This window comes from Rattus norvegicus, chromosome 8, assembly GCF_036323735.1.
Source record: "Rattus norvegicus strain BN/NHsdMcwi chromosome 8, GRCr8, whole genome shotgun sequence".
NCBI classification, from domain to species: domain Eukaryota; kingdom Metazoa; phylum Chordata; class Mammalia; order Rodentia; family Muridae; genus Rattus; species Rattus norvegicus.
The window spans coordinates 83,353,014-83,380,921 of NC_086026.1; the positions used below are offsets into that span (position 1 = coordinate 83,353,014).

The window sequence follows — 27,908 nt, forward strand, 5'->3', positions numbered from 1 at the left end:
GCTTCTGCTAGGGCTCCAGGGGTCATGCCTTTCTTCTCTGAAGCACTCTAGAATGGCCCATTCTTGAGTCACATACCATCCACCCATTTCTTAAAATTAACTTTTAAGTTAGCATATAGAAGACTGCATTTTGTTATGGCATTTTTATACATCCTTTGTTCAATATGCTCCCCACTGTCGTCTTACTGGCCCCATTTCTTCCTGGCTGCATTCCCTGTCTGCCTTCTTATTACATGTTCTCCATTGCAATCTTCTCCTTTCTCTTTGTCCTTCTCTCTACTCTTCCCCTGTGATATCTTCTCTCCCTTTTCTATTTCTAGTTTTATTAACTCACACACACACACACACACACACACACACACACACACACACACTTAAAAATTCTCAATTTAAGCTGTGCAAGAAGTGGTAAAAATTAAAATTGAAATAAAAATCTCCAGAGGGCATCAAAGGGCCTTTAACAAAGGGACAATTAAGCTTTATAATCACATCCAAAAATTGAACAATGATTTCATTTTTGTTTTTAGAAGATTTGTGCCGGCTTGCCTCAGAGTGGAGAATCTGGTTGTAGAAAAAGGCACATCCAGCCACCATTACCTATGGCTTGTATTCAGCTTCACAACAGGGGGATGCTTCTTAAAACTGTCTCTTTCACAACCCATCTGAACTTCAATTTTCTCATCAACAAAATAAAAGCCACAGACCTAACAAGTTTTCAGGTCTGCTGCTCCCATTCTCTTTTAACAGCCTTACACGTGTGCATTTTTAATGAGAATACTTTTTAATGAGAATATTATCATTATGTTGCCATAATTCCCAGAATCTGGATATATACTTTTGGGTGCCTATCCCATGCTTTCTAGGTTGTATGGGATTGACATTATTTTTGGCTGGTGTGAGTACTGACCACTATCATATCTAAACCTTCTGTATGAAAGACCCTTCTGTATGGGGGTCTTTCTTTCTACATAGAAACATTTATCATACAAACACTTTCCCTGCATACAAACACTTAGCTGATTTCTCATGGAGAATCTTTATAAGATTAAATACGAATGGTTGGGTATTGGCCATCTACATATCAAATCCCTGAGAGGTGTTCATTTTGCCTGCCATGACCTGTCGTGACTCTTACACTTACCATTCAACTCGGGCTCTCAGACTTTCATCCCAGTCAATACTGACTAACGAGGAATATTATCCCACATAAAAGGAAGTCGACAAGGGATACAAACATAATGAAGTCAATGAGCTGACCCCTGCAGGATCAAAACTCAAGCGAGCTTCATAATTACTTCAGCTTCTTGTCTGAGGAGACTGTCCTAGCCACTGTTCAAGAAACATGGAGCCACCTGGTCTCTCTTGGCTGAAAAGATAAAGCTCAGACTCCAGGAAGAGTAAGGCAGCTGGAGGTCACAGGCCACAGCACTGAAGAGAGCAGAACAGGAGGAGGATTCCTTGTCAGAAGTCACTTAATGATGATGAGGGCATGGCCTCAAGTTGGCATAAGAACAGTAGATGGATTTGATGCAACAAGGCCCAGTGCCCAGCGAGGGCCAGGCAAAGTAGCCATTTTCCATTTAATTGAGAGAAAGGCCTCAGAATTCAAGAGTCAGTAAGCAGAGTGCACATAAGTCTCTGGCCTTCTTAGGGAACAGCATGATTATTAACGATTAAGCCCCATTTCAATTCTGTCTAGTAGATTTTTAAAACGAGATCCAAACGAATGAAATTTTTCTATATAACCAATTTTCAGAGCAAAGAGTAAGAATATTTGCAGAATGTCAGAATACCCAGCTGCCGACAGAGTGATATTTGCAATGCTGTCCCAAGCTGTTGTCAAAGAGATATTCACAACGTTATCCAAGACACAATATAGATGTAAAGACGTGCAAACAGAAAAACATGTTGCAGATTGAGAAAACCTTGCAGACAAACTAAGCTTTGTGGACAGAAATGTTATTGTTTGTCAAGGGCATCAAACATTTATGGTAGGTATTGGATAGGCTCAAACAGTTAACAGACCTTCAGGGCCAATGAAAAAATTCAACTAAGTAGTAGAATACAGAATCCACATATCAAAATGAAATACTTCTTCTACACACCAGGCATGATGAAGCCCTCCAGGGAGAAAGCAGGCAAAGAATATGCCATCAATTATAGCTCTGAAGAGGAGAACAAACAAAAACTTAGGAAGAAACCCAACAAAGGGAGGCAAAAAGCCTCCACAGTGGAACTAGGGAATAATGCAAAAATGGAAAAAACCTTCCAGATGCAAAGATAATCCGCATTCATGGAGAGGGCGAATTAATAGTGTGAAACAGCTACACAGTCAGAACAACCAATGCTGTGTAATCACACTAAAATACCGATACGATGTTCTTCGCAGAACTAGGGAAAAATCAAAAGTCTTATCTGGAAACAAAAAAGAACCCCACAAGTCAAATATTCAGAGCACAAAGAACAATATCAGAGATATTCATACCTGCAGCTTAAAATAAATCTTAAAAATCAAAACCAAACCATTCTGTACAGCAAAGAAAATGAAATCGAATCAAGTCAGAGCATCAAGAAACTGAGGAAAACTTCAACTCAAGCATGTATCAGTGGAGTTTCCACAATTGGGGTGAGAAGCAGAAATAATAACCAGGATGTTTCCCATTGGTTAGAGGAAATTCAGGTCCACAGGCTCAAGCACTTCAACATATCCTAAGCATCAGAAACACAAGGAAAGGGACCAGTGTACCAGTGGTAACCCAGTGACGGCATTGCACAAATGAGCACAGAGAATAAAATATCAAGGGCAGCAGGAAGGGAGAAGACATATGTACCCTGTAAAAACAAGGACCAAGTAGACTTCCTGCAGGGAGCAATGGGAACACAGACACAACGAAATAGATCTTGAAAATAATTTTACCAAATGATAATCTAACCCATATGGACATGTCAACGCACACAGGAAAAGAACACAATCCAACGTAGGCATTCTCATCAGAATTCTCTGCACAGAGAGAATGCAGTAGAAGCTGTTTCTCCTAAATGAAGAAAGAGCAGCCCCAATAGAGCCACAGAAGCTAGGACCTGAATTAACAAAGGCCAGAACGCTTCCTGGTGAGCTAGGAACGAGTCTGAGATGCTCACTGTGTCATTTCCATTTGATTTAATACTAGAATCTCACACAGGGCTATTAAGAAATAAAAAGTCTACTTGGAGTTGACTCTTTCGTGGATTTATTTTATAAAGAAAGTAATAAACTGATTATGAAATTAATATGGAAATAATGGAACCATCTTAATGCAGCAAACATAACTTTGAGAAAAGGAAGAACACCACGCGGCCCCGGCTTTCTTAATTCCAGACTTCTTAATAAGGGTTTGGTCCATCGAGCTCCATAGTCCAGAGTATAAACAGACAAACAGAACGGAACAAAGAGTCCTGAAATACAGCCACCCACACATGCAGGGCTGAATTCCATCAAAAGGTAAAGAACCAATTTAGCTGAGAACAAACAATGCTTCCAGGGACAAACACTCAAATATTCATAGGTATAACTTATAGCATACTAAATTTTACTTAAATATGCATCAAGATCTGAGTGTAAAACTATCAAGCATATGCAACTAGAAAAAATTATACAAAACTCCGTGTAAAAATGCCAAAATGTTTGAATAGGCACTTAATCAAGGAAGAGACACAGCATATAAGCACAACAATGCTTAACAACTCTTAGCTGTAAGATACATAATAAAACCTACACAAGAGGCCACTGTATATAAGGCAGAATGCTAAAACTTAAAATATTTGAGACAGTCTTACCAAGAACCAGAGTTTGGATTAGACCCGGGACATCTGTACATTTGTGAGATAAACAGGAAACGATACTGGAATACTACCCAGCACTAAAAATGATAAGAACTGGTGATGCATTCTAGAATTCAAAGCACCTATGTCGAGCAAATGGAACTCTGCGGAAGAAGGGCACATGCCTCTTGACTCCATACATGGAAAATGAGAAACACAAAGCTTGCCACATCAGCACCCAGATTGGCTTTTGCTTGGCACAAGGGAAGTCAGAGGGAAAGACATGTGGGGCATGGCAATGTTTTCGAAGTAAGAGGCAAGTTCACCATCTTGTCTGCGGTGACACCTATGTGTAGTTTCAGCCCATGAATGAGGCCTCAGCCAAGGTATTTTTAAAGTTTCGTGTGTGTGGCTTCCACCAAAGATCTGCAGGCTCTATGGCATCCTGTCTGCATGATGCTGTGGCCGTCCAGCTGCCTCAGCCCTGAGTTCTTTGCTCTTGGTTAGGGCAGGTCTCTATCTCCCATGTCCCCAGAGCCTTTAACTGACCGTATTCATTTACTTGATTCCAATAGAATCTCAATTTGCAACTACCCATTGATTTCTTGTCTTCATTGAAAAAGAGTTAGGGATGATCTTACCCATCCCTCTGAAGAGAGTCGTCACCCAAACCTCATCATTCATTTCATCGTTACACAGTCCAAAGTGGTTCTCTAAGCCAATTTTTATAAAACACTTTTCACTGGCCTATATTCAAACAAATAACAACCACAAAACCCCACACCTCACTTGTTAAACACATAAACAGATCCAAGATTGCTCTCTTAGCATATAAAGAAGGCACAGCAGACTTAAACCTCTTAGCAACTTTTTACCAGATAACTAGAAATCATTACATCATTTTTTCTCAAGAAGAGTTATAGAAAGAAAAGGATTCTGGAGAGGAAAGTGATTTCCTGCTGTTAGGGTCAAGATGTAAGAGTTTATAAATAAATGTCCTCAAAGACAGTGAAAGGTCATAAAGTTATCATCAGCCGTTTTCTCTGGGTGGTCTAGTCTCACGTCTACCGTGATGCATGGATGAGGCAGCGCCCCAAATATCTTTTCTGTCATTAGTCACAAATCTTCACATGTAGCACAGCACTTGCACAGCCCATGGGTTCCCAACTCTGGGGACTCACATCCAAGTCACAGACCACACAGTAAATCTCATGCTATTTCCTCCAATGCTGCCCCAACTGTACTTCTAAGGAGTAAACAAAATATTTCATAATATTACGTTTAAAATTCTTGTTTCCCTTTTCAACATTTCTGCATGAGATTGAAGTACAGCAGTGACTTCTTTAGCATTCGTGAGCCTGTCTTAAATTCATTCTCAAATACTCTTGTCTATGTGATAGCTTTATGGTGTATACTTACAAGTAGAACTTCTCATCCCACACCGGATTCAAGTTTCCAAAGATAGTTTTCGTTCTTCTTTTATTCTTGCCAACTTGAACTGTCACATATGGGTCACTGGACCCTGTTTTGTCTTTTGCCTGCAAGCCTTGTGCAGAAACCACTGAAATGAACCAGAAATAAAGGCTTTAATATGACAATGTTCTCAGAACCAAAACCATCGGAGATCATATTTTCTGTAATCTGGGCTTGCAGATTCAACCTCACCGCACTCGTTCCCACAGCTCACTGAACACCACAATCATCTAGAACAGAATGTGAATGATGACTGTACCATCTCTTCTGTTCTTTCTCCTGCTGAGCACTACCCACCATGAGTGCCAATCACTTTCCTTTGTCCTTCTGTTGATGGACACCTATGCTGAACCAATACCTCAGCTGCTGTGACTTGTGCTGCGGTGGGCACAGGAGTTAGGATTTACTTAACTTTATTTACTTAAGATAGTGGTTTTTGGTTTTGTCTCTTTGGGGACTACACTGCATTGTGGGACCACTGGGACAGGTGGTAGTTACATTTTGAATATTTTATAGGACTCTTCTTCTTGCTCTTCATAATAACGGTTTTAATTTACATTCCTCTTACCACTGTACTGGGCTCCTTTCCCTCTATATTCTGACCCACAGGTTTTTTTTTTGTTTGTTGTTGTTTTTGTATATTTGGAGGGTACTCACACATGTTAGAGTGAACATGTGTTTGAATCTACATTTTTCTAATAATCAGTGATATGAAACAATTTTTTGTGTACCTTTCACAGGTATAAATCTCACTTTGATACATGTTGACTCAAGCATTTTCTTATTAATAGGAATTCATAGTAAAATACCGCCACTTCCCACAGCATGCATGAAATTGGAAGAGATTGTGTTCAGTGAAAGGACCTGATACAAAATTATGCCACCCCTATAAGACTAAAACTACAACTGTGTGCAAGAAGCTGTTGAGGTCTTAGAGAAAGACGGCATGGTGTGTGTGTGTGTGTGTATGTGTGTGTGTGTGTGTGTGTGTGTGTGCGCACGTGTAAATATGTAGTATATTTTAGGATTTGGTAGGAGGAACATATTTCAAGAGACACATCACAGAGCAAAGTGACTATGCCAAATACTATGTACTGCATTCTTAAAGCACAGGACAGGTGTTGTGAGCTTTCAGAACAAAATGACACTTTGCAAATTAGCTAGCTAGGTTTTATCATTCTGAATTGTATTCATATTGGAAAACAACATACTGGGCATGAGCAGAAACATACAGTTATAGCTGTAAATTAAAAAATAATCAAGAAAACATCCAATTGTACGGGCTTACGTATGTGAATTGGCTCAGGTTACATGCAGCATGTGCAAAAATATGTCCAGCAAAATTCAAATGATTTAAAAAGGTAATAGATTGGGTATGAATGTAGCTTAATCCAATAAAGAGAGGATCTTTATTTTATTATGTAATAAAATGATAGAAGATTGGTCTATGTTCATGGTGTTGCTTATTTTTAGTATATGTGTATATTGCCTACATGTTTGCATGTGTATGAGATGTATGCAGTGCTCATGGAGGTAAGCAAAGGGCGTCAGATCTATTGTACCTAGAATTATAGGTGGTTGTAAGCCTCTATGTTGGTACTGGCAACTTAACCCAGGTCCTTAAACCAGGAACTTAAACGCGGTTACTATAAGAGGGATAAGTATTAATTCAACAATAACCCATCTCTCCAGCTCCCATGTGCAATCTAAAATCATTCAAAGGAACAACTTTAGAGTTTTAATTTAAAGGGCTTAAACCATCACTGGTGTTTGCTTAAGGATCAGGTGGACGTGTGCGTAGTTACTAAGATGATTGCCCTTAAAGCGACACACTAATAATGACCCTCAGTGAGGCTACTATTGACACTATATCATTATTCAGCAGCAGGCAACTTGAAAAGCTACTTTGTTAAATCTTTAAAATTTTGACAAGTAAGTTAACAGAATATAGACTGAAATTATTCTAATTTTCCAGCATTTATTTGAGAAAATTGAATAGGAATATTTGTTAACATTGATGAGATGTTTTTAAAAATCTATTTTATCTAGTTTTTTAATTAGGGGTGATTCCTGATCCACCTAACGAACCCTCTATATGGAATAAAATACTTAACAGATGTATTCTACCTGTGATGGTTATTTTCGCTGACCACTTGGACGTGCCATCTAGCACGCTCTGCTTGGCAGCCTTTGTGTACTGCACAAAATCCTCTTTGGAGATCTGGAACATTTCCTGAATGACTTCAAACACCTCTGGCCTGTTCCTCTCCCTGATCTTCATTCTTTCTTTCATGGCTGTGATGATGGTCTGCGTCTTGTCCTCTGCACCATGCTTAGAGCTCTTCTCCGCTGCTCCTGCAACGGAAATTAGTGGCTGGATGAATGCACAGGAGTCCCTCTGGGATGGTTCAAAAGGAGTTGCATGTATGTCAAAGATTTAGACGAGAGGAGCTCGGGTGACTTTTCTGTTAAACATCAGGAGAATGAATCACTGTACCAAGTGCATTGGTCCGTGTTAGCATTATTGACAACCGAGTGGGTGTCAGTCACCCACACAACCACAATACTGGAACAAACAAGGAGTTTGACAAGTATTTGAATTACAAACAACAACAGTCAGAGTGCCACATAAGCCATGCATGTATTTAACACCCTAAACAGAACTGAGAACTGGATTGGACGTAAGTGACCCATTTCAGCTGGAAACAAGCAGTGCAGAGCTCATCCAACTTTTCTCAGTGGGATGGGCACTAATGACATTCTGAGTTTTATGGACAACAAAAGAATTCCCATTCCACACATACATTGCATACCAAAACATAGTGAATATCCACCTGGAGTTCTTCTCTGTAAACAGCTGTTCTGAGTGCTATGGCACCTAGCAGACAGCACACTTCAACCCTCACCAACAAACATATTTACAGTCAAATGGGCTAAGTTTCACTTTCCACCAAAGCCTTTCAATTTACAGGGGGCTGTTGTTTATTTTGTGACTGACACAACTTCCTGGGTATTCAGTGATTCACCAATGCTTCCCAAGTACTCCCCAAGTACCATGTCTGTAGCCTCCAACCTCCCCACCTACCACAGGTATCCTCACTGCTGGGCATGGCCTCCTAGGATGCAAGTGTGCACATGTGTGTGTATGCCTGTGTCATGGCACACAGGGAAATGTCAGAGTCTGTTTCTTCTACAACCATGTGGGTTCTGGGGATTGAACTCACCCTGAGGTGTTGGTTGAAAGGCACCTTTATGCTCTCTGCCATCTCACCCACCAGCCCTCAGACATATTTAAATGAGAAGATTAAAAAAGAGTGAATCCTAATTTAAAGAACATTCTAAACACCCTCCTCATCTGTGAAAACATGCCCTATAACAGCTGTGTATTTGTAAATTATGTGCCATTAAGTAATTAAGCATGTTTGTAATTTACCAGCAACAGCTTGACTACACAGTGCATAGTTTTTACTCAGTAAAATATAGCGAGTTAGGTTGGACGCAGATCTGCACTACCTAACAGACATATTTGACTTCAAGTACTAGAATAGTCCTTAAATGTCAAAGGTCAGTAGAAAATACCTGCAGGATTCAGAGTGTCTGGAAACATGTGCTTGCTTGGTGGCTTTGGAGGGTTAGAAGCAGTAGGAAGGTGATATTCATTCCACAACCTTATACCCAGAAGTTAAGATCATGGCGGCTGGTTAGTCCAGAGGCTCTAGAAAGAATGCTCCAGTCCTATATTGTCAAGGGCCCTGGGCTTATACTTCTAAATTCAAGAGGATGGTCCAGCTGAGTGCTGTTTACACAGTGAATGTTCACTTAAGCAGCGACTACAAACTTTAGAACTCCAAGAGCTTCCTTATCCCAAAGAATCAAACCTCTGACAATTAACTTTGAAATCTTGTACCTCCTTTTTTGATGTCGTGGTTGCGTTCCTGCTTGAATACGTACGGATTAGTCAGATCTGTGAACTGAAATTGCCAATTTGGGGAGGGAAGGCTGACAGAAACTTATGTTTAAGCCCCTTATCTGTCATTTCCAGAGAAGATGCGTGGCTTTGAAATTTTTCCGCGTTTACGTTTTGTTTCGGAAGAGCTTCGATCGGGGTTTCAGATATGAGTTTGTAATTAATTTGGCGGCTGGTCTGTGACCCCTTTTCATTCCTCATCATTGTTAATCAAACACACATCTTAATTTTCCAATCAGACTGTGTTTTTAAATTGCTGCAATTTGTCACAAATTCCCAGTCTTTTGGGCTTATTCTGTTTATTTCAAAGTAATTGCAAGATAATCAGCAATAACTGCAAACAAGCATTTATGCAAGTCTTTCAAAGTACTCTGGTAGCTTCCAGAAGGAGTAAGACACTGGTGACCAACAATAGCTGAGACCAAAGGAGAAGCAACGCAGCAAAGCCTCTCTCATCCCCACCCCCACATCCAGCCCTGATGTGCTGCCCCATCCAGTCTCTATCTCCCATTTAAACAGCTCGGTGGACAGACAGAAGGGAAAATATTCCACATAGGGAAACTGGTTTCTTTCTACGGAATTTCACTATTGACCAGAACCTCTCATTTTCTCTTCCTTCCTTCCTTCCTTCCTTCCTTCCTTCCTTCCTTCCTTCCTCTCCCTCCCTCCTTCCCTCCTTCCCCCTCTCTCTCTTTCTTTTTTCACCTATAATTTGAATGATATGAGTTTTCACATGAAATTCCTAATTTTCTATTTTACAATTCTAGTATTTTTCTAATTAAGTAGGTCTGCCTGCTTCAACTTCCCCACCCTTCTCTCTTCCTTTCTTTCCCTCCCCTACTGTCTTTATGTATATATCCTACTGTGTTTATATATTTGATATGTACATGTGTATTTCTATGCTTTATGTGTATATTCTTATATGTTCATATACTTGATGCATATATGTATGTTTATATACTTTATGTGTATATCTTTGTGTGTTTTATACTTGATACATGTACATGTGTGTTTTACACTTGATGTTTACATGTGTATTCATATACTTGATGTGTACATGTGTGTTTATATACTTTATGTGTATATCCTTGTGTGTTTTATACTTAATGTGTACATGTGTGTTTATATACTTTAGGTGTATATTCTTATATTTTTTAAATATTTATTTATTTATTATGTATATATACATCATACAGCTTTCTGCCTGCATGTATGCACCTGCAGGCCAGAAGAGGACACCAGACTTGATTATAGATGGTTGTGAGCCACCATGTGGTTGCTGGGAATTGAACTCAGGACCTCTGGAAGAGCAGACAGTGCTCTTAACCACTAAGCCATCTCTCCAGTCCTATTCTTATATTTTTGGTTGTGAGCCTAGCCTTTAACGGCTGAGCCATCTCTCCAGCCCTAGGTGTATATTCTTATGTGTGTATACATGTATAAAACTTCAACCTTCTCCTTTGTTCCCAGACTCCTTCTGTCCTCATTTACACAACAAATGCTTCACACAACTGTGCAATCCTCAGTGTGTTACCCTCTGTACTAAGAACACATTTTTGTGTTCTCCTAAACAGAAAATTCAGTCCTTTCCAATCTACTGACTACGCTTTCTGTCCTTCACTACAGAAAACAAAGACAATGGACAAGCCACATTTGTATCATTAGCACCGTAATGTGATATAATTACTGCCAACCTGTGAACACTCAAATCCCCTGTGTTTAGTATAGTGATCCACTTACCAGTGTATATGTCTGTCTCTCTAGCTGGTCAGACTATGCTTTATTAAATGCATAGCCTAATGTCTAGCACAGTATTTAGAAAATAGCAAATGCTTAAGAGATACAGATGCCAAGCTAGTTCTTGAAGGAATTAAAGGTAAAAACACAGTCATAATCAATTTAATGAATCATCTGCTTTTTGCAGACTGTGTGTGCCCTGGGTCATAATCCTGGAGGAAGGACAATAATTAAAGTGCTAAGAATATAGTTATGAAGAGAAACCAAGTGTTCCTTGCTTCAGATCTGGAATTCATTGGAAACAAAGGTTGTGTGCCTCTCACGAGAAAGCTGAGCCTGCTGAACCTGAACTAGATTGAGCTGACAGCTTATGCATCTCACAGTTAGGGCAATGCAAAGGCAAGTAGCCAGCTACACATGGAAGGGATGGGTTAAGAAGATAACATGACAATACAGTGCTAGGCATGTAGTTAGCATGTTTGGGGTAAAGAAGACCATATGAGTTAAATCCTCACCTTCCAGGAACTAGCTGATGTGATCTGAATGTTTGTCCTTCCCCTAAATGTCAGCATTGAAACTTAATCATCAACATGACAGTGTCAGGTGTTGTTCTTACAATCCAGGGCCAAGGGAGCCCTCTCTGCTTAATCCCTGTGGAGCACAGAAGATCAATAGCTGGCAGTGGGACAAATGTGGGGGGTATCTGCGGGCTGATGCAGGGAGAGATGTTTTGATATTCAGTATCTACATAGTTTATGGTGATTTCCTATAAAGTTACAAATGAACCAGAACACCATCCTTTTGCATTTTAACTTTCCTCTCCTCTCCTCTCCTCTCCTCTCCTCTCCTCTCCTCTCCTCTCCTCTCCTCTCCTCTCCTTTCCTCTCCTCTCCTCTTCTCCTCTCTTCTTTACTCTCCCTTTTCCTCCCTACCCACTTTTTCCCTCTTTCCCTTCCTCCTTCCCTTTTTTCTCCTCACTTCTCTCCCTCCCTTTCTTCGTCCCTTCTCTTCTTCCTTTCTCCTTTCCCTTTCTTTTTAGACAACAGGGTCGCATTTCCCAGGGTTGAATTTGCAGTGTAGCTGATTATGTTCTTGGACTTCTGATCTTCCTGTCTCTATACTCTGAGTGCTAGTGACCATGACATGCTATGTATGGTTTTATAAAGTATAAGGTACTGTGCCCTGGGGCTGTCATTACTGCTAAGCAAGCCCTATCAATTGATCTTCACTTCAACCCCCATAGCTACTTCTTCATCCTAAGCCTTAGCTGCCTCATCCACAGGTAAACGGGAACAACAGTGATCTCTCCTTTAATGAGGTCAGGTGAGGATGAAGCTGGAGTAGATAGGAAGGGTAATAAATAATGATAGTTATTGTCATCTAATGATGATTAAATGTGGGATTTTAGAAAGTCAAACGAGCAAAGATCAGAGATATCTATCAAAGTATTTCACCCTAGCCAGGAATTTCAGGACTTTGAGCTCTACAATTACTGCGAAGCATCCATGAACAGAGTCACGCTCAGTACCTGCCAAAGGCTACTGTCTCCATAGCTATTAGCCAGTTGGTGTCAATACAGTTCTCTAAGACTAAAGACATTAAAGTCCAAAGAATCTGGAAAATTTAGTTTCTTAGTTTGTTTTTAGACATCCAGAAACCAGTACATGCACTTGAGGTTAACAGACACAGGTGGCGGTGGTGGGCTAGCATTCGGGGAAAGCACACAGGCTATCAGGGCTGAGGCTTCTGAGTACGGCTCTTGCTGTCTAGCAGTTTGTAGCATAGAAACGTGTCTCTCCCTGTGACATCATGTGGGTGGTCCTTGGATGCCTGTTTTCTTTCTGGGGAATCATGTAGGTGGGCACAGAGTTGACATCTTCCCACCCTTCCCATTAGTTACTTTGTTTCCGAGATAACCCCAACCCTTCTCCTTTCACAGGCTTTCAGTCTCTTCATGGGATAGACCTGCAACTCCCCCAGTGGCCACCCCCTCCTTGGAGACTCAAAGCTGCATAGCCCACAGTTCTTGCAAACAAAGGCGTAGATAACTGGGGGAGCTGCCGTGTGATGGAGCAGCTCTCCCACCCCTGTAGGTAGCTCTGGGATGAAAATGGGGGCATGTGGGCAGGGGACCCTCTCATGAGGAACTACCACCTTCTACAGAAGTGATTTGACTGTCAGTGGATCTGCCCCCAGACCAAGCCAAACCCTAACTCCTGCTACTCTGACTCTGCCTGTACCATCCCCATTGCAGTTAAGCATCCCGACCAGCAAATGCAGTCTCCTAGCATGAGTTTGGAAAATGCTTTCACTAAAATAAAATTTAAAAAAAAATCAGGACGAGTTCTTGCATCTCATAGGAAATTCCTGAGATTTCCCACTTAGCATAAAGAAATATCTTAATGGCTTAAGAAGACAAATCAATAATTTTTAAATGTGCTCAGTTCTTCAAATTTGTCAAGGCAAAATTAAGGGAGAGATTAAAGAAAGAAAGAAAGAAAGAAAGAAAGAAAGAAAGAAAGAAAGAAAGAAAGGTGAGTGTGTGTGTTTTCATATCACATTTAGATTCTTCACATCCTATTCAGAAATGAAAAAAAAAATCAAAACAACAACAAAACAAAACCACAATAAACACACGAGAAACTTCGAACACAGGTTTCTTTCTGCTTAAGTTCATACTCAGGAAATTTGACACAAGCAGTTCAAACTGCTGCTGGACACTGCCTAAGGCTTTCCGATCCACCATGCTACTTCCTTGTAGGATGCAAACATGTTGCAGGGCACCATCTCCAACCTTATCCCCCTGCGACAGGGTGGACAGGCTTCTTCATTGTTCTGTCTGAGTACAGACTAAAGAACATCACTAGGATAAGCATCCGACATCTACCCTGATGTGAGTGGCCGCTGCTTCTTTAGGAGGTAGAGTTCACTCCATGAAATCCTACTGTCCTTCAAGGTGAGTTTCTGTTTCTATCTATCTATCTATCTATCTATCTATCTATCTATCTATCTATCTATCTATCTATCCATCCATCCATCCATCCATCCATCCATCCATCCATCTATCTATCTATCTATCTATCTATCTATCTATCTATCTACCATCTATCTACCTACCTACCATTATCTATCTACCTACCTACCTACCATTATCAATCTACCTACCTATCATTATCTATCTATCTATCTATCTATCTATCTATCTATCTATCTATCTATCTATCTGTCTAACTATCTTACAAACAATTCACAATGGGTTAGCGATCATTATGACATTTTAATTAAGGTGTGTGTGTGTGTGTGTGTGTCTGTGTGTGTGTGTGTCTGTGTGTGTGTGAATGCAGATGCTCACAGAGGCCAGGATAGGGTGTAAGATCTCCTGGAGCTGGAGTGACAGGTAGTTGTGGATATTAAGAACCAAACTCAGATCCTTTGCAAGAGTAGTGAGTGCTCTTAATCACTGAACCATCATATCAACACTTGACATTTTTAATCTAAGGGTGTTTATATCATTCTTCCCCAAGCCCATCTCTGCCGTCCTTCTGACCCTAATCTCTGCTTGTAGCCTCTGTCTTACAGACTCATTTTCTCATCTCTGTCCCACATTTTCTTTACTCCCAGCCCATTCTTCCTTATCACATATTATTTCCCTTCCTTGGCTTCCTGTCCAGATTTTTGGGCTTCACTCTCACTTCCGTCTGTTTGCATATATGCATCAGAGGCTAGGATCTACATATGAGAGGTGGCATAGCTCTCAGATCCGTTTTGTCTTTTAGCCCATACACACAGGACAGTTGATCCTGAGGTATAGACATCATTGACTAAACCAAGAAAATTTAACTCTGGGAAGTCTTAGGGATGATCTCTATGTTCTCACAAAGTCATGTGGTTTAGAATAATGGGCTCTACAAAGGCCTTGCAGATACTGTGCTCCAGACAGGGCCTATAGTAGGCTCATGTTCCTTGCTCCTGAGAAACTGACAGCTGCCACCTCCCTCACCATAGTAGGACTGAAGAGCATACCTGAGTACTGAGGCCCCATGTACAGCAAAGCACAGGCATGCAGGTGCTAGGTAGAATTGTAGAGAAGTAATTCTCCTTTTGTTTCACCTCTGTCTACCACAAATGTAGCCACCATTGCTGAAATAGCACTGAAGGCTAAACTGGAAGTGTAGCAGGCTGGGCCCATTGCCCACATCATCTTTATGATGCTTGGCTAGATTTGGGGTAGAGGTTAGACTAATGTGAAAACACTGTAACCCAGAAAATGAAAGTTTGTGGGATTTATTGATTTTTTTTTCTTTAGGGGAATAGACTTTCCATTTAAAGTTTTTCTCAACTTTGCCACCTGATCTCTTTTCCTGAATTTTCTCCTAGGTCCTAGGGCAAATTCAATAACATAATTCTCCATGGATATATTTATGTGTCTTAATCTCGACATTTTACTCACTAAAAATAGCATCATGACAGTGCATGGGCATAACTTCTTTTTGGCTTTTTCCTTCTTGCTTTAAGAGAGTTGGGTGAGCTATTTGTTTTGTAGAGGTAGTAAAAGTTATTAATACTAAATAATTTTTATAAAGTGTTCATAAATGCTGCTTATTAGTGTTTTTCACTTTAAGTTAAATTAGCTTAAAGATTATCAATTTGTTTTGAACACCTATTACTAAAAGGCTTGAAGTTTTATATCTATCCATGCAAGGGTCAATCAAAGAAGCTTCAATAATTTGTCGAGGTGTTCATGTACACATGTTCATGTGTACAGGCTTGGGGAGGAAGAAAGAAAGACAGAGACAGAGGAAGACAAACAGAGAGACAGGGACAGATAGAGAGACAGAGAGCTTTTAAAGCCACAAATATGCTCCTTCTGGATATTAGCTGGATGTGGAGACAGGTATTATTAACTCTCTTTTATGTGAAGAATGAGGCCAGGGAGGTTTTAAGTGGGATATCTATATCACTTTCTTCAAGGATCCTAGTACATCCAGTAAAAAGGGAAGAAAAATAGTTCAAGAGCTGGAGGATGTGGAGGAATTCTGTTTATCTCTCCTTAGAACACACAGATGTTGCATCTGTGAACTCTCAGCAGTTGTGGTTATTTGTACAAGCCCTGCTCTGGGTGGGCTTGTGAATATTCCTGTCTGGGTGGGAAAGAAGTTCATAGACGATTCCCTTATATGAAGTGCTATGTAGTTAAGGGTTGTATGTGGAAAATGTGTTAGTTATCATTTTTTCCAGTGATGTAGACACTGGTCAGTTGCCTTTGGTCCAATAAATAACTCCACTTCCATGCTCACCCAAACAGCTGTAATTAAGACAATTGGCCTCTCTCTCTCTCTCTCTCTCTCTCTCTCTCTCTCTCTCTCTCTCTCTCTCTCACACACACACACACACACACACACACACACACACACACACACAAAGATAAAATAGAAGGGGATCTTTTGGGAAGAAGTGATTCAGATGGAGGGGGAGGAACAAAAGACAGTAATGGGGGCAAATAAGATCAGCGTACAGTATATGCAGCTATAAAACTGGCTAATATCACTTAATTCACACCAAATTAGGGTAGCAACAGAGTTGGAGGTCAGACCTTCTAAATGGAGTTCAATGCTGTAAACTGTTTACCAATATGCACAGTGTATACTACAGGGTTGCTTCTTCTGTGACAGTATGTGGGCATATAAAAGATCTCCTCTATCTGCTTAGTCTTTTAATGGGCTTATCGCCCCCAGGTAAGTCAACAGTTGATTCCACTGTTACTCAAGCTGATTTCATCCTTAAGTCATTGGCTCTCTTTGTGTGGTTAAAAACCCAGTATGACTGTAGCTGGTGGTATGAAAGGTGAACTGCTGGGCTGGGTGTGCATGACAAGCCTTGGAGATGCATGAGGGGAACTCTGGAAAGCCCAGGCCAGCATAGCACAAACGTCTAAGAAGACAGTCATCTAGTGAAAAAGCAAACAAAGCAAAGCAAAGCAAAGCAAAGCAAAACAAAACAAATAAACAAAAAACCAAAAAACCCACCACCACTACCACTAACACCACCACTAACACCACCACCACCACCAACAACAACAACAACAATGACACAAACAACAAAAACAACAACAACAAACACTCCAAGGATCAGTTCAGGGGCTCTAGTTAGTTAGTTTGGATCAATTTTATACATTTATTTGAAATTTAGGAAAGAATACTAGCGTGTGGGTTCTGAGATCTGGCTTCTAGTTAAAATGTTGCCTGAAATAAGCATTCAGTTCTTGATAGGACACTAAATACTCTGAACTCAATAGTCCACTGGGCTCTTCAATCTACTAACCTAGTGTCTCCAACTGTGTATGGTTATACAGAAAGATGATCATTGAGTCAGCACAGGATACGTAAATTTTCATTTATTTATTTGATGTGTGTTTGGCCTGTATGTATGCCATATGTGTGCCTTGTGCCCACAGAGGTCATAGGGCATCAGATCCCTTCGCACTGGAGTCGTGGATGATTATAGGCCACCATCAGGGTCCTGGAACCCAAACCTGGGTCCTGTACTGGAACAGTCATTGCTTATAGTCACCAAGCTATCCCTCTAGTGGTCCTCTCCTGCCTGGTGACTTTTCATTGTAGTTTTAATGCCTTTACCCATTGTTTATACCACATTTATTTATTAATCATCTCTAGAGCTTACATGAGGTTTAAGTTATAGAGAAGTAAATATTGTTTACTTTCTTCCAATAATAAGTCTTCTACCCATGGGGATACTCAATAGATTCAACCTATTTAAGTGTCTCAAAATGTCCTAGTTGCAAACATTGGTAATGGGACCACAGAGAGAGAGAGAGGAATCAATAACTAATCTGCAAACAATGGAAATAGCCAGATCTTATTAGTGCTGTGAGTTTAAAAGGGCTTGTATTAGGACACAGAAGTGTGGCATAGCCTCAGCGGAGGAGACAGAGGACACACCTTACAACGCTTGCTTGCTGAACACGTGGTGACAGACTCTGACCTTATGTGATATTTGAACTTCTCAAGAACTAATACATATTTAGTACATGTTTTGTGTGGCTCTAGAGCCTCATTAGTTTAGGATCCAACATTATGTGCCCATTTTTGTTGTTTCTGTATTTGAATCTTTTCTCAATCGTGAAGATGACCAATGAAAATAATTTGAACTAGGCATGATGGCTCACACATGCAATCTCAGCACTTGGGAGGCAGACACAAACATAAACTAACACCAACTTCTTGGTTAAAACAATAGACATTTCTTAAGGAAATGTCACTGGTTTTGGAAAGAGATTTTCAAAGTTTCTTGCTAGTTCTTAGGAAAGTCTGTGTTGCTAAATACATATATTTATAGAACTCCATTCTGATCCATATGGAAATGTTAATTTTTATAGAAAAAACAAGTTGGGGTTATTAAAGAAAATGTCCAATGATTGAATGTCTACATCTATCCTGATTATTATATTGCATTTTTGCTTCTTCTAATGTCTCTAACTTACCTGTAAATTCATCTTATTTTTTTAAATAAAAGTGAATGCGTTTACATTAGCCCATGATTCAGTTACAACCCCTTACATCACAGAAGGGAAGTCATATCACAATCAGTCAAGAGCAGAGAGAAATGAATACACATGCATGGTTACTTCCTTACTTGAAAATGTTCAATTAAATGTCCCTATCCAGTTCATGGCTCTCTGCCTAGGGAATGGTGCCTCCCATCATAGGTTGGCCTCTCTTACATTAACTACCACAAAAAAGTATGTACACGACACATAGCTTTAATTATGAGCTTGACATAACCTAGAATGCCCTGGGAAGAGAGTCTCAATGATGTTTTATCTAAATTAGGTTGGCCTTATGGTGTGTTTATGGGGGTATTGGCTTAATTAATGTAAGTTCATCTTAATAAAAAAATCTTAGTGAAAATTTTAATTATATCATTTACTCAGTATCAAATAAGAAACACTGTTTTAAGACATAGAAATAGAACATGGAAATATTTTTAGAGCTTAATGGATGAGGGAATGTTTACTCTGAAAGACTATAAAAGGAATAAACCCATTTCTTAGGCATGGTCCAAAGCATTTTATTTTTTTCTCTAAGAGATTCATGATGTTTACTTTTAAATGGCAGTACTTTTTATAACTGTGACTGTTCTATTCTTTCTATTTATTAAAATGCCTGTTTATAATGAATTTTAAGCATAAGTATTAAAATGTAAAGATTTTATTTGTGTGTGTGTGTATGTGTGCGTGTGTGTGTGTGTGTGTGTGTGTGTGTGTGTGTGTGTGTGTGTGTGTGTTCATGAGTATTACAGCCCATAGAAGTCAGAAGAGACAGTGGGCCGCTTGGAGCTAGAGTTACGGATAGTTGTGAGCCACCCAATATGGATGCTGGGAACCAAACTCAGATCCTCTGGAAAAACATTCATGTTCTTAACTGCTACACTGTCTCTCAACACTCTAGATTACATTTTAATTGTGATTAAGTTGAATGAATAACATTGAGTCACTCCCTCTTTTAAGAGATCATTCCTAATCATACTTTTTTTCAAAGAAGGAGTTGTGTATGGCAACACACACCCATAACCCAGCGTATAAGACGTAGAGGCAAAAGAATCAGGAGTTTAAGTTTATCCTTAGCTACATAGTGAGTTAAGGCTAGCCTGGGTTACACGAGGTTCTGCCTCAAGGTTCTGCCAGAAGGGGGTAGGTGGGTGGGAACTAAATGTTTTGTTAAGACATAGTATTGTTTAACCTTAACATAGCTTTAGTCTGATCCAGCTGTGTTAGGGGAATGTTTATGCACAGAGAACATAGGGAAGCTCTATGTCCATTACTGACTGCAGCTAGCCAGCTGTCAGTAAATCTCCATTCTCACACTTTCCTTGGTCTCACTCAGTTCCAGGCAATCCATGAACCTTATCCTGACTGCAAACAGAGGGGCAGACAATATGTTGCTGTGAAAAGGCATTGTGTTGCAAACTAGAACTCACACAAAATAGATTTCTTTGATAACATTTTTCAAAGAGAATTTCTGAATAAAGTTCAGGGGTGTAGAGTGAACTTATAAATAGCCAAGAGTATAGAGGGTAGACATTTCTGGATCTGCTATCAGATAAATAATTTTAAACAACAACATTCAAGATAAATTGTTAATAAAAATCAGATTGAGTGTGTCCATTCAGAAGTCTCAAATGATAAAGAGTCTATCCACATAGGTCAACAATATACCTAGAGTCAACATAGACTATTTCATGTAGCCTTCTTGATAAATAAATAAATCTCTGAGGTAAATTTTACTAGCCATATTCATTCCTATTGCCTATGGTATACCTAGAGTCAATGTGGGCTATTTCAGGTAGCCTTCTCAGTTAATCTCTGAGGTAACTAGCCATAATCATTCACCTCAGAGAAAACAGATTCGTATGAAATTAAGAAAATACCACAAGGACTATATACCTAGTTCCACTTGCCTTTAACATTTGAAGACAAGAGGCCCGGTTCCACTATCCATGCAGATGGATACCTCTGTCAGGCAGCAAAGCTAGAATTAGGAAAGCATCCCATAGCTTTAATGTCAGTTGTTTGTCCTGGCTCCAGTTGGTCACAATCACACGTAACTACTAGCAGAACAGACTGGAGGTCATTTTGAGGTCATTCTTTCAGCCTGAGGACTACTCTCTCTAGTTCCTAATTCAATCCTATGGGGATGCTCTGGTTAGTTTTCATTGTCTGTTTGACACAATCTAAAGTCACCAGGGAAAAGAAAATTTCCACTGAAGAATTGCCTCAATCATATTGGCCTACGGAATATGTATGAGGGACTGTGTTAACTGTTAACTGATATAGGAGTGCCCAGCCCACTTTGGGAGGCACAGTTCCCTAGGCTTTCTAGGAAAGACAGCTAAGCATAACCCAGAGAGTGAGCCAATAAGTAACACTCCTCCTTGTTTTCCATTTCAGCTCCTGCTTCAGTCTCCATCCTTCCTTCTCCATGTTTGGTTCGAGTGTTTTATTACAGCAAGAGAAAAGTGAACAAGAACAGAAGCTATACCATCAAGTCTATGACTGGTAGGCTATCGAGTGGTTCATTCGCATATATGTGGTAGGAGAAAGCCCACAGAATATGTTGACACAGAGGGCTTCTAGTGAGAAGACACATACAGCCTGGGTACTCACGCTGCAGACAGTCGGCGTTGAGCAGGTCCTGACACTTCTCGTGACATTTCACCCCACACTCCAGACACTTCATGCCTTGCCTTGCAATGCCCCACAGCAGCCCTTCACACTCATAGCAGTAGGTGGGTGTGGTAGCTGTCCAGACCTCGAAGTTGTGAGGAGTGGTAGAAGAAATGGGGTAGATCAATGCCTGCAAGGTCTTCCGGAAGACATGCATTTTCTGTGAGTTTAACAGTGGGAACAAAGCAAAGCAATCAGTGGATTTGGGAAACAACAGCATGAAATAGATCATTTTATCAGTTTCCACCGAAATTGCTATTTGGGAAAAGCCTTTGATTTTGATGTAAGTAATGATTTCTAACCTGACATTCTGCTCATTTAGTCTTCTGTTTTAAAGCCCAGTTTGGTTGTTTTAACTAAAGAAGCCCCCAATAGTCTTACAGACTGCAATAGGCTCCATTCTTGTACAGGTTTTTCTATTGTTCCCCATAGTTCTAATCACCTCTTCATGATCGTGTCCCACTATACCACACGTGCAGAGCAAGGATGAATATCTTACCACTCACAGCAGTGCTCAGAGCCTAAGCTAGGCCCTGTCTTATTAAATCAAAACACTAATTTATATGACTAACCTTAGCTTGAGTAGGCTCATAGTAAAATTATTAAGTATGTGGAAAGCATTTTGAATGTTAACCATAACTGTCTGAACTTTTCTCCACGCTGTTTCATATCCACCCAGACCCTTCTTCCCCAACTGGGGAACCTTGCTAACACTTCACCTTCAATGTTTTATGTAATTTATTCTGCAGGGAATGATTTTCAACACTCATTACTTAGAAAAGATTTTTTTTTTACCAACTAATTCGTAAGAAAGGTCTTGCTGTAGATGAAAGTTAACTGGGGTATTCTCCGTGGTGCCTGCTACCATCAAGGTAGGTGACAATAATAGCCATTGGTGGATAAAATCCACTGAATGATTATCCAGAGTTATTTAAAAAAAAGCCTGTGGCACTTTAAATGGGTTCCTTTGGCTAATGGCATGTTGCTCATTTTTCTGACTTGTTTTGTGTGTCAATTTGACCCAAGCAAGAGTTACTACAGAGAAAAGAGCCTCAGTTGAGGAAATGCCTCCATGAGATCCAGCTGTAAGGTATTTTCTCAATTAGTGATCAGAGTGGGAGGGCCAATCATTGTGAGTGATGTCACCCTTGGACTGGTAGTCCTGGGTTCTATAAGAAGGTTGGCTGAGCAACTCAGGGGAAGCAATCCAATAAGCAGCATTCCTCCATGGCCTCTGCATCAGCTCCTACCTCCAGGTCCCTGACCTGTGTGAGTTCCTGTCCTCACCTCCTTTGGTGATGAACAGCACTATGGAAGTTTAAGCTGAACAAACCCTTTTCTCCCCAACTTGCTTCTTGGTCATGGTGTTTCATTGCTGCAAGAGAAACCCTGGCTAAGACACTAATCTATTTTAAACCTTTTAAACCTTTCACAACAAACAGTACATTCTAAAAGTCATGTATTTTTCAAATTATAATAAATCACATATGCTATAACATCATATACCAAACCGAAAGAAACTAAAAACAAAAATAAAAATTATATAATTAAGTTTTTTTTTTCCCTGAGTTAGGTGTGGTTCGATGAATGCCCTTGCAGTGTTTTATCTATGTAAAAGTAGGAAAACAGCAATGCTATTTTTATGTTGCTTAACAGATTTAACAAGGAAGGCCATTTTCGGTGTGTGCAGACAGTCCTTATTCTCTTTAAAGGAGAGTATGGATTGTCTCGTGTCCTGAAAATCCCCTGAAGCCAAGGAGAGGGAAAAGGCTGCAGATCCTAAACAAGTGTTTGGTTTAAACATCGCAGTGCTAAGAGAGAAACCGACGTGTTACTTTAATACTTTACTTTTTGAAACATTAGGACACCGGACAGAAATAAATAGTCTTCTTTATTGTAAGCATCATTAAAATATAAAATAACTGAAAAATAAAGTAATGGCTTCTTGCCAGAAGCAGTGAGTGTGTTGTAAGACATCACCAGTACGCCATCTGCCAATGCTAATTGACACATCAGGAGCAAAGCTCAGACAACTCTGTGTCCTGCTCTTCCTGGTTTCCTGCTACACTGCTAACCAGTGAAGGTCCATTTTCACAGCATTCGATGGGGTTCCCTCTCTAGATTATATAAATCAACAACTTTACATACTCCAAAAGACTCTCATGATAGCTTGAAGAAACATATGATTCTTGTTTAAAACAGTGATCCTACACTCAACACTCACTGGGCCCATACCTTTCAGGAGAGAAATGCAGGAGTGTCCCTGGCACAGGTTTACTATTTATAGACACAGGCATCAGTGAGATCCACAGAGTGAACACTCTACACAATGTGTCCTTTGAAATGTCCTTTGAACAAGAGGTTCACTGCTACAACAATGCTACAGGTTTACAAGTGTAAAAAAAAATGGGCGCAATTTCAGAGTGGATTAACTTATTAGCATAGCCATCTTGGAAAGCTGATCCATGATCTTAATATTTATTTAGATAAGACTTTATTGGAGTTAAAAAGACAAACCTAAGTAAGTTATACTATTTTACTTATATTATTACACTAGAGATGATAATTATAACATCCCAAAGAAACTTGGGGGTTACCCCAGAAGAGGGTAGAAAAGGTTACAGGGAGTGAAGAGAAGGCCAAAGGACAGTAGGACACAGCATGACACATGTGCCGTGAGTTCACCATTGTCAAACTGATACATACGTGGATGTATAGTTCTTGATATTTATTTTCTGTAATTCATAAACATCCCCCTTGTATTTGATTAATAAAAGCAATTAAAATATAAAAAGGTTCAAATCTATGAACTAGGAAATCAGTTTCAAAATAAGCACAGTGCAAATAAAGAACAAATCAAATCAGCCAACCAAGGAAGACATTTGATGGCTCTGGGTGTGGGAGCTCGCCCTTTCGATTTCATCACCTGGGAGGCTGTGGCAGGAGGGTTGCTGCTGATTGTAATGCCAGCCCAGCCTATAGAAAAGAGACCTTCTATAAAATAAAAAATAATAAAATAATTCTTAAAAGGGCAAGGAAGAGAGGGAACAAATAAGAGAAAGATATGATTAAAAATGAAGGAAAGAAAAGAGAAATCAAAGACCCAGAGTTGGTAAACATGAATTTCTTACAGGGCTGATTTTACAAAATTGAGAAAATACAAGTAGATAATGTCAGGACTATAAAGACACACATCTTTACAAGTTTTAATTAGACAAGCAAGTAAACAGAACTGAATTCTAAAGTGTAGAAATCGGAGGTTGAGATTGACAGCCAGTGGCAAAGTACAGACCTATTGTGCATGAGGCCTGGGGACAATTCCTAGCACTGGCCATGACAACGATACCAGTAGAGAGAAGACCACCTTCCACAATTGACATGGGTATTAATTCAAAGCCGAGTCAAGAGTTAGTGTTTGAAGAACATGGTTGCAATTGCTACAGCAATGAATGCGGAGTCATATGGCCACACTCATTTGAGCATCAAGTTCCGGTGACTTAAAGGCACGCTTGGCCCAGCACCTCACTCATGCAAACAGTCCTAGATCTCAAGAAAAGGGAAACTTCTGAGATGGTTTTTTTGGAAGCTGGTTTAATATGGGTGTCACAAGTGTTCAAGGACATGACAAATGAAAGACTATTTTGATTTGGGGATGTAAATAAATACATAAAAGGTACCTATAAACACATATATTATATATGTTATATTGTATGCATATAGATGTATAATATATACAAGAGAAAAACAATATGTCTATGTTAGTAAATATATTAAAAACTCGAGGCTATGAGAGTGTTTGTGACTTGCTCTAGGTCTTCAAGTGAGTAAACTGTGGAATTGTGTCCCTAAGAAGCTTAGTCTAAAAACTGTGTTGAGAAAGAACAGAATTGAATTCTAAAGTGTAGAAAAAGGAAGCTGGGATTGACAGCCAGTGGGAAAGTATGGGCCTAGTATGTATGAGGCCTGGGGACAATTCCTAGCACTGCAGGAGAGATATGTCACAGAGCTGGCTGCTTTTGCTGAGGACCTGAGTTCAGTTCCCAGCAAACACATACTTAAGAAGAAAAAAAAACCCTTTAAAAGAACAGATGCCAGACCAGTAGAAGTACTTGTGAATAAGACATAATTTTAAACTGTATCATGATTGCAAATTTCCACATCAACATTTCTAGAAAGGAATCCAAGTCTTATTTGCCAGGAGACAGGGAGGCCTTCCTTCATATGAAGCAGACTGTCTCCTGTGTTACTACAGACATTAGAGCCCTTCCTTTTTGGAAGAGATGACGATGCTTTTGACTGTCTGTCTCTTTAATACTGAAATGCGACTACCTGCTGTTTCCCGGGCAGCCGGATCACTCCCCTTCGTGCCCTGTGCCTCCGGATTGGGAGTCCCCAGAAGGACTTCGGAGATGCAGCTTGGAAATTGTTCACTTCAGCATTTATGTCATTTGCCCATGTAATGACCGAACCTGACAGCTTGTCAGGAGTGACATTTAATATGCCTGCTCTACACAAGTCATATTTCATTTCCTTTCAAGACAGGAGCCCCGGGGAAATGAGCTTGGTGGATTTGAGAGGGAGCTAGTGCAGCCATTCATCTATCTAACACCCCCTGAGAAGTCCTCTGCTCAGGGCTCCTTTAAACAAGAAAGGTGGTATTTTTAGGTTGCTGACAAATTAGATTGATAGGTAATTTACTGAAGGGAAGATGTGTCTCTTGTCTTGGGTCTCAGGAAACGTGAGGCATCCCACTGACTTCTACAGTTGGCTGAAATAAACATATCTCAAATAAAATGGTATGTTATAGTAGCCGAGGGATTTGGAAACAGGATTTTTGGTTATGATTTTTTTGTTTTGTTTTGTTTTGAGTTTACCAGGGATTGAATCTAGGGCTAAGGAATGGTAAACACTTCCACTGAGTTACAATATGAAAAGGATACCATCTTTTAAAATATAAGAAAGTCAAAATACAGAAGTTCTTAGTCAAATCCTTCAACTTTATTTCCTCAAAAGAAAATGATCTAACCTCAGGATATGGTTGGTCTCTACAGGTTCCTTCTCCCCTTTGTTGGGTATTTCAGCTAATGTCATCCCTGTTGGGTCCTGGGAGCCTCTTGATTTCCTGGCATCTGGGACTTTCTGTTGGCTACCCCCAGTTCCCTATGCCCCATTGCTACACACCTCTGTAGGGACAAAGAGTAGAGCAGAGACTAAAGGAAAGCCATCCAAGACTGCCATACCTGGGGATCCATTCCATATGCAGCCACCAAACCCAGTCACTATTGCTGGTGCCAAGAAGTGCTTGCTGACAGGAGCCTGATATGGATGTCTCCTGAGAGGCTCTGCCAGAGCCTTAATAATACAGATGAGGATGCTTGCAGCTAACCATTGGACTTATTATGGGAACCCCAGTGGAGGAGTTAGGGGAAGGACCTAAAGAGCTGAAAGGGTTTGCAACCCATAGGAAGAACAGTATCACCCAACCAGACTCCCCAGAGCTCCCAGGGACTAAACCGCCAACCAAAGAGAACACACGGAGGAACCCACGGCTCCAGCTGCATATGTAGCAGAGGATGGCATTGTCTGGCACCAGTAAGAGGGGAAGCCCTTGGTCCATGAAGGCTGGATGCCCTAGTGTAGGTGAATGCCAGGGTGGGGAGGCGGGAGGGAGTGGGTGAGTAGGTGTGGGAACACCCTCATTGAGGTAGTGGGGGAAGGGATATGATAGGTGGTTTCAGAGGGGAAACCAGAAAGAGGGATAACATTTGAAATGTACATAGATAAAATAACCAGTAAAAAAATTTTTAAGAAGAAAAATGCTCAAATTGTTTGGGAATTCATTAATTTTTCTCTTATGCCAGGAGTTGAGGATTTCATGTTGTATTTAAATTATACTCCAAATAATACAGAATATCATAAACCTGATAGGTAAGAAAAAGACCCGAGGATATAGTCATAGTACTTTTAATCCTGTGCCACAACAAAAAGTGCATCAAGATGTATCCGATGAATGTGTGTAAGGAATAGCAAGGGTTTCTCCATCTCTTTACAACTCTGAATGAGCACCTGTGCAATGAAGTGTCTGCGTGTGTGTGTGTGAGTGTGTGTCTGTGTATACATGCGTGTATGCATGTATATGTGTGAATATGTATATATGTGTGCATATATATGTATATGTTTGTGTGAGAGTGTATAAGTATGACTATGTGTATATGTATGTGTGTATATGTTTCTCTCTGTATGTACATGTGTGTATATGTCTGTTTATGTATGTATGTGTCTGCATGTATATGTATGTGTCTATATATGTGTGTGTGTGTATATGTGCATGCATGAATATGTGTGAGTGTATGTATATGTATGTGAGGGGGCTGTATTCTGATAGAAAGGTCTAAGAAAGGGCTTAAAGATACAAGAAGACAGAAAGCAGAGCAAAAATATGAAGTACGTTGTTAGTAGATGTCAGGTACAATGACAATTAAAAGGAGATAAGAAGTGTTTATAGCAAGTTTGTCCTATGAGCATGACAGAGAGAGAGAGAGAGAGAGAGAGAGAGAGAGAGAGAGAGAGAGAGAGAGAGAGAGAAGTTGGAAACATTAGTTCCAGGAAGGTTACCTTGGGTCCTGAGACCCCAAGACAAGGAACACATCTTTCCCTCAGAAGTAATTAGGTTCAGGAAGAACCCTG

General features: G+C 40.1%; 1 protein-coding gene across 2 annotated transcripts in view; it reads right to left on the bottom strand.

The window, feature by feature from the left end:
* Unc13c (unc-13 homolog C) overlaps positions 1 to 27,908 on the bottom strand; it is a 426,173-nt gene that overhangs the window by 225,364 nt on the left and 172,901 nt on the right. For both annotated transcript variants that reach the window (XM_063264996.1, NM_173146.2), the window contains 3 exon segments: positions 21,162 to 21,381; positions 7,402 to 7,629; positions 5,221 to 5,362 (listed from right to left, as the gene is read on the bottom strand). In XM_063264996.1, the coding sequence (XP_063121066.1) occupies positions 5,221 to 5,362; positions 7,402 to 7,629; positions 21,162 to 21,381 (590 nt within the window).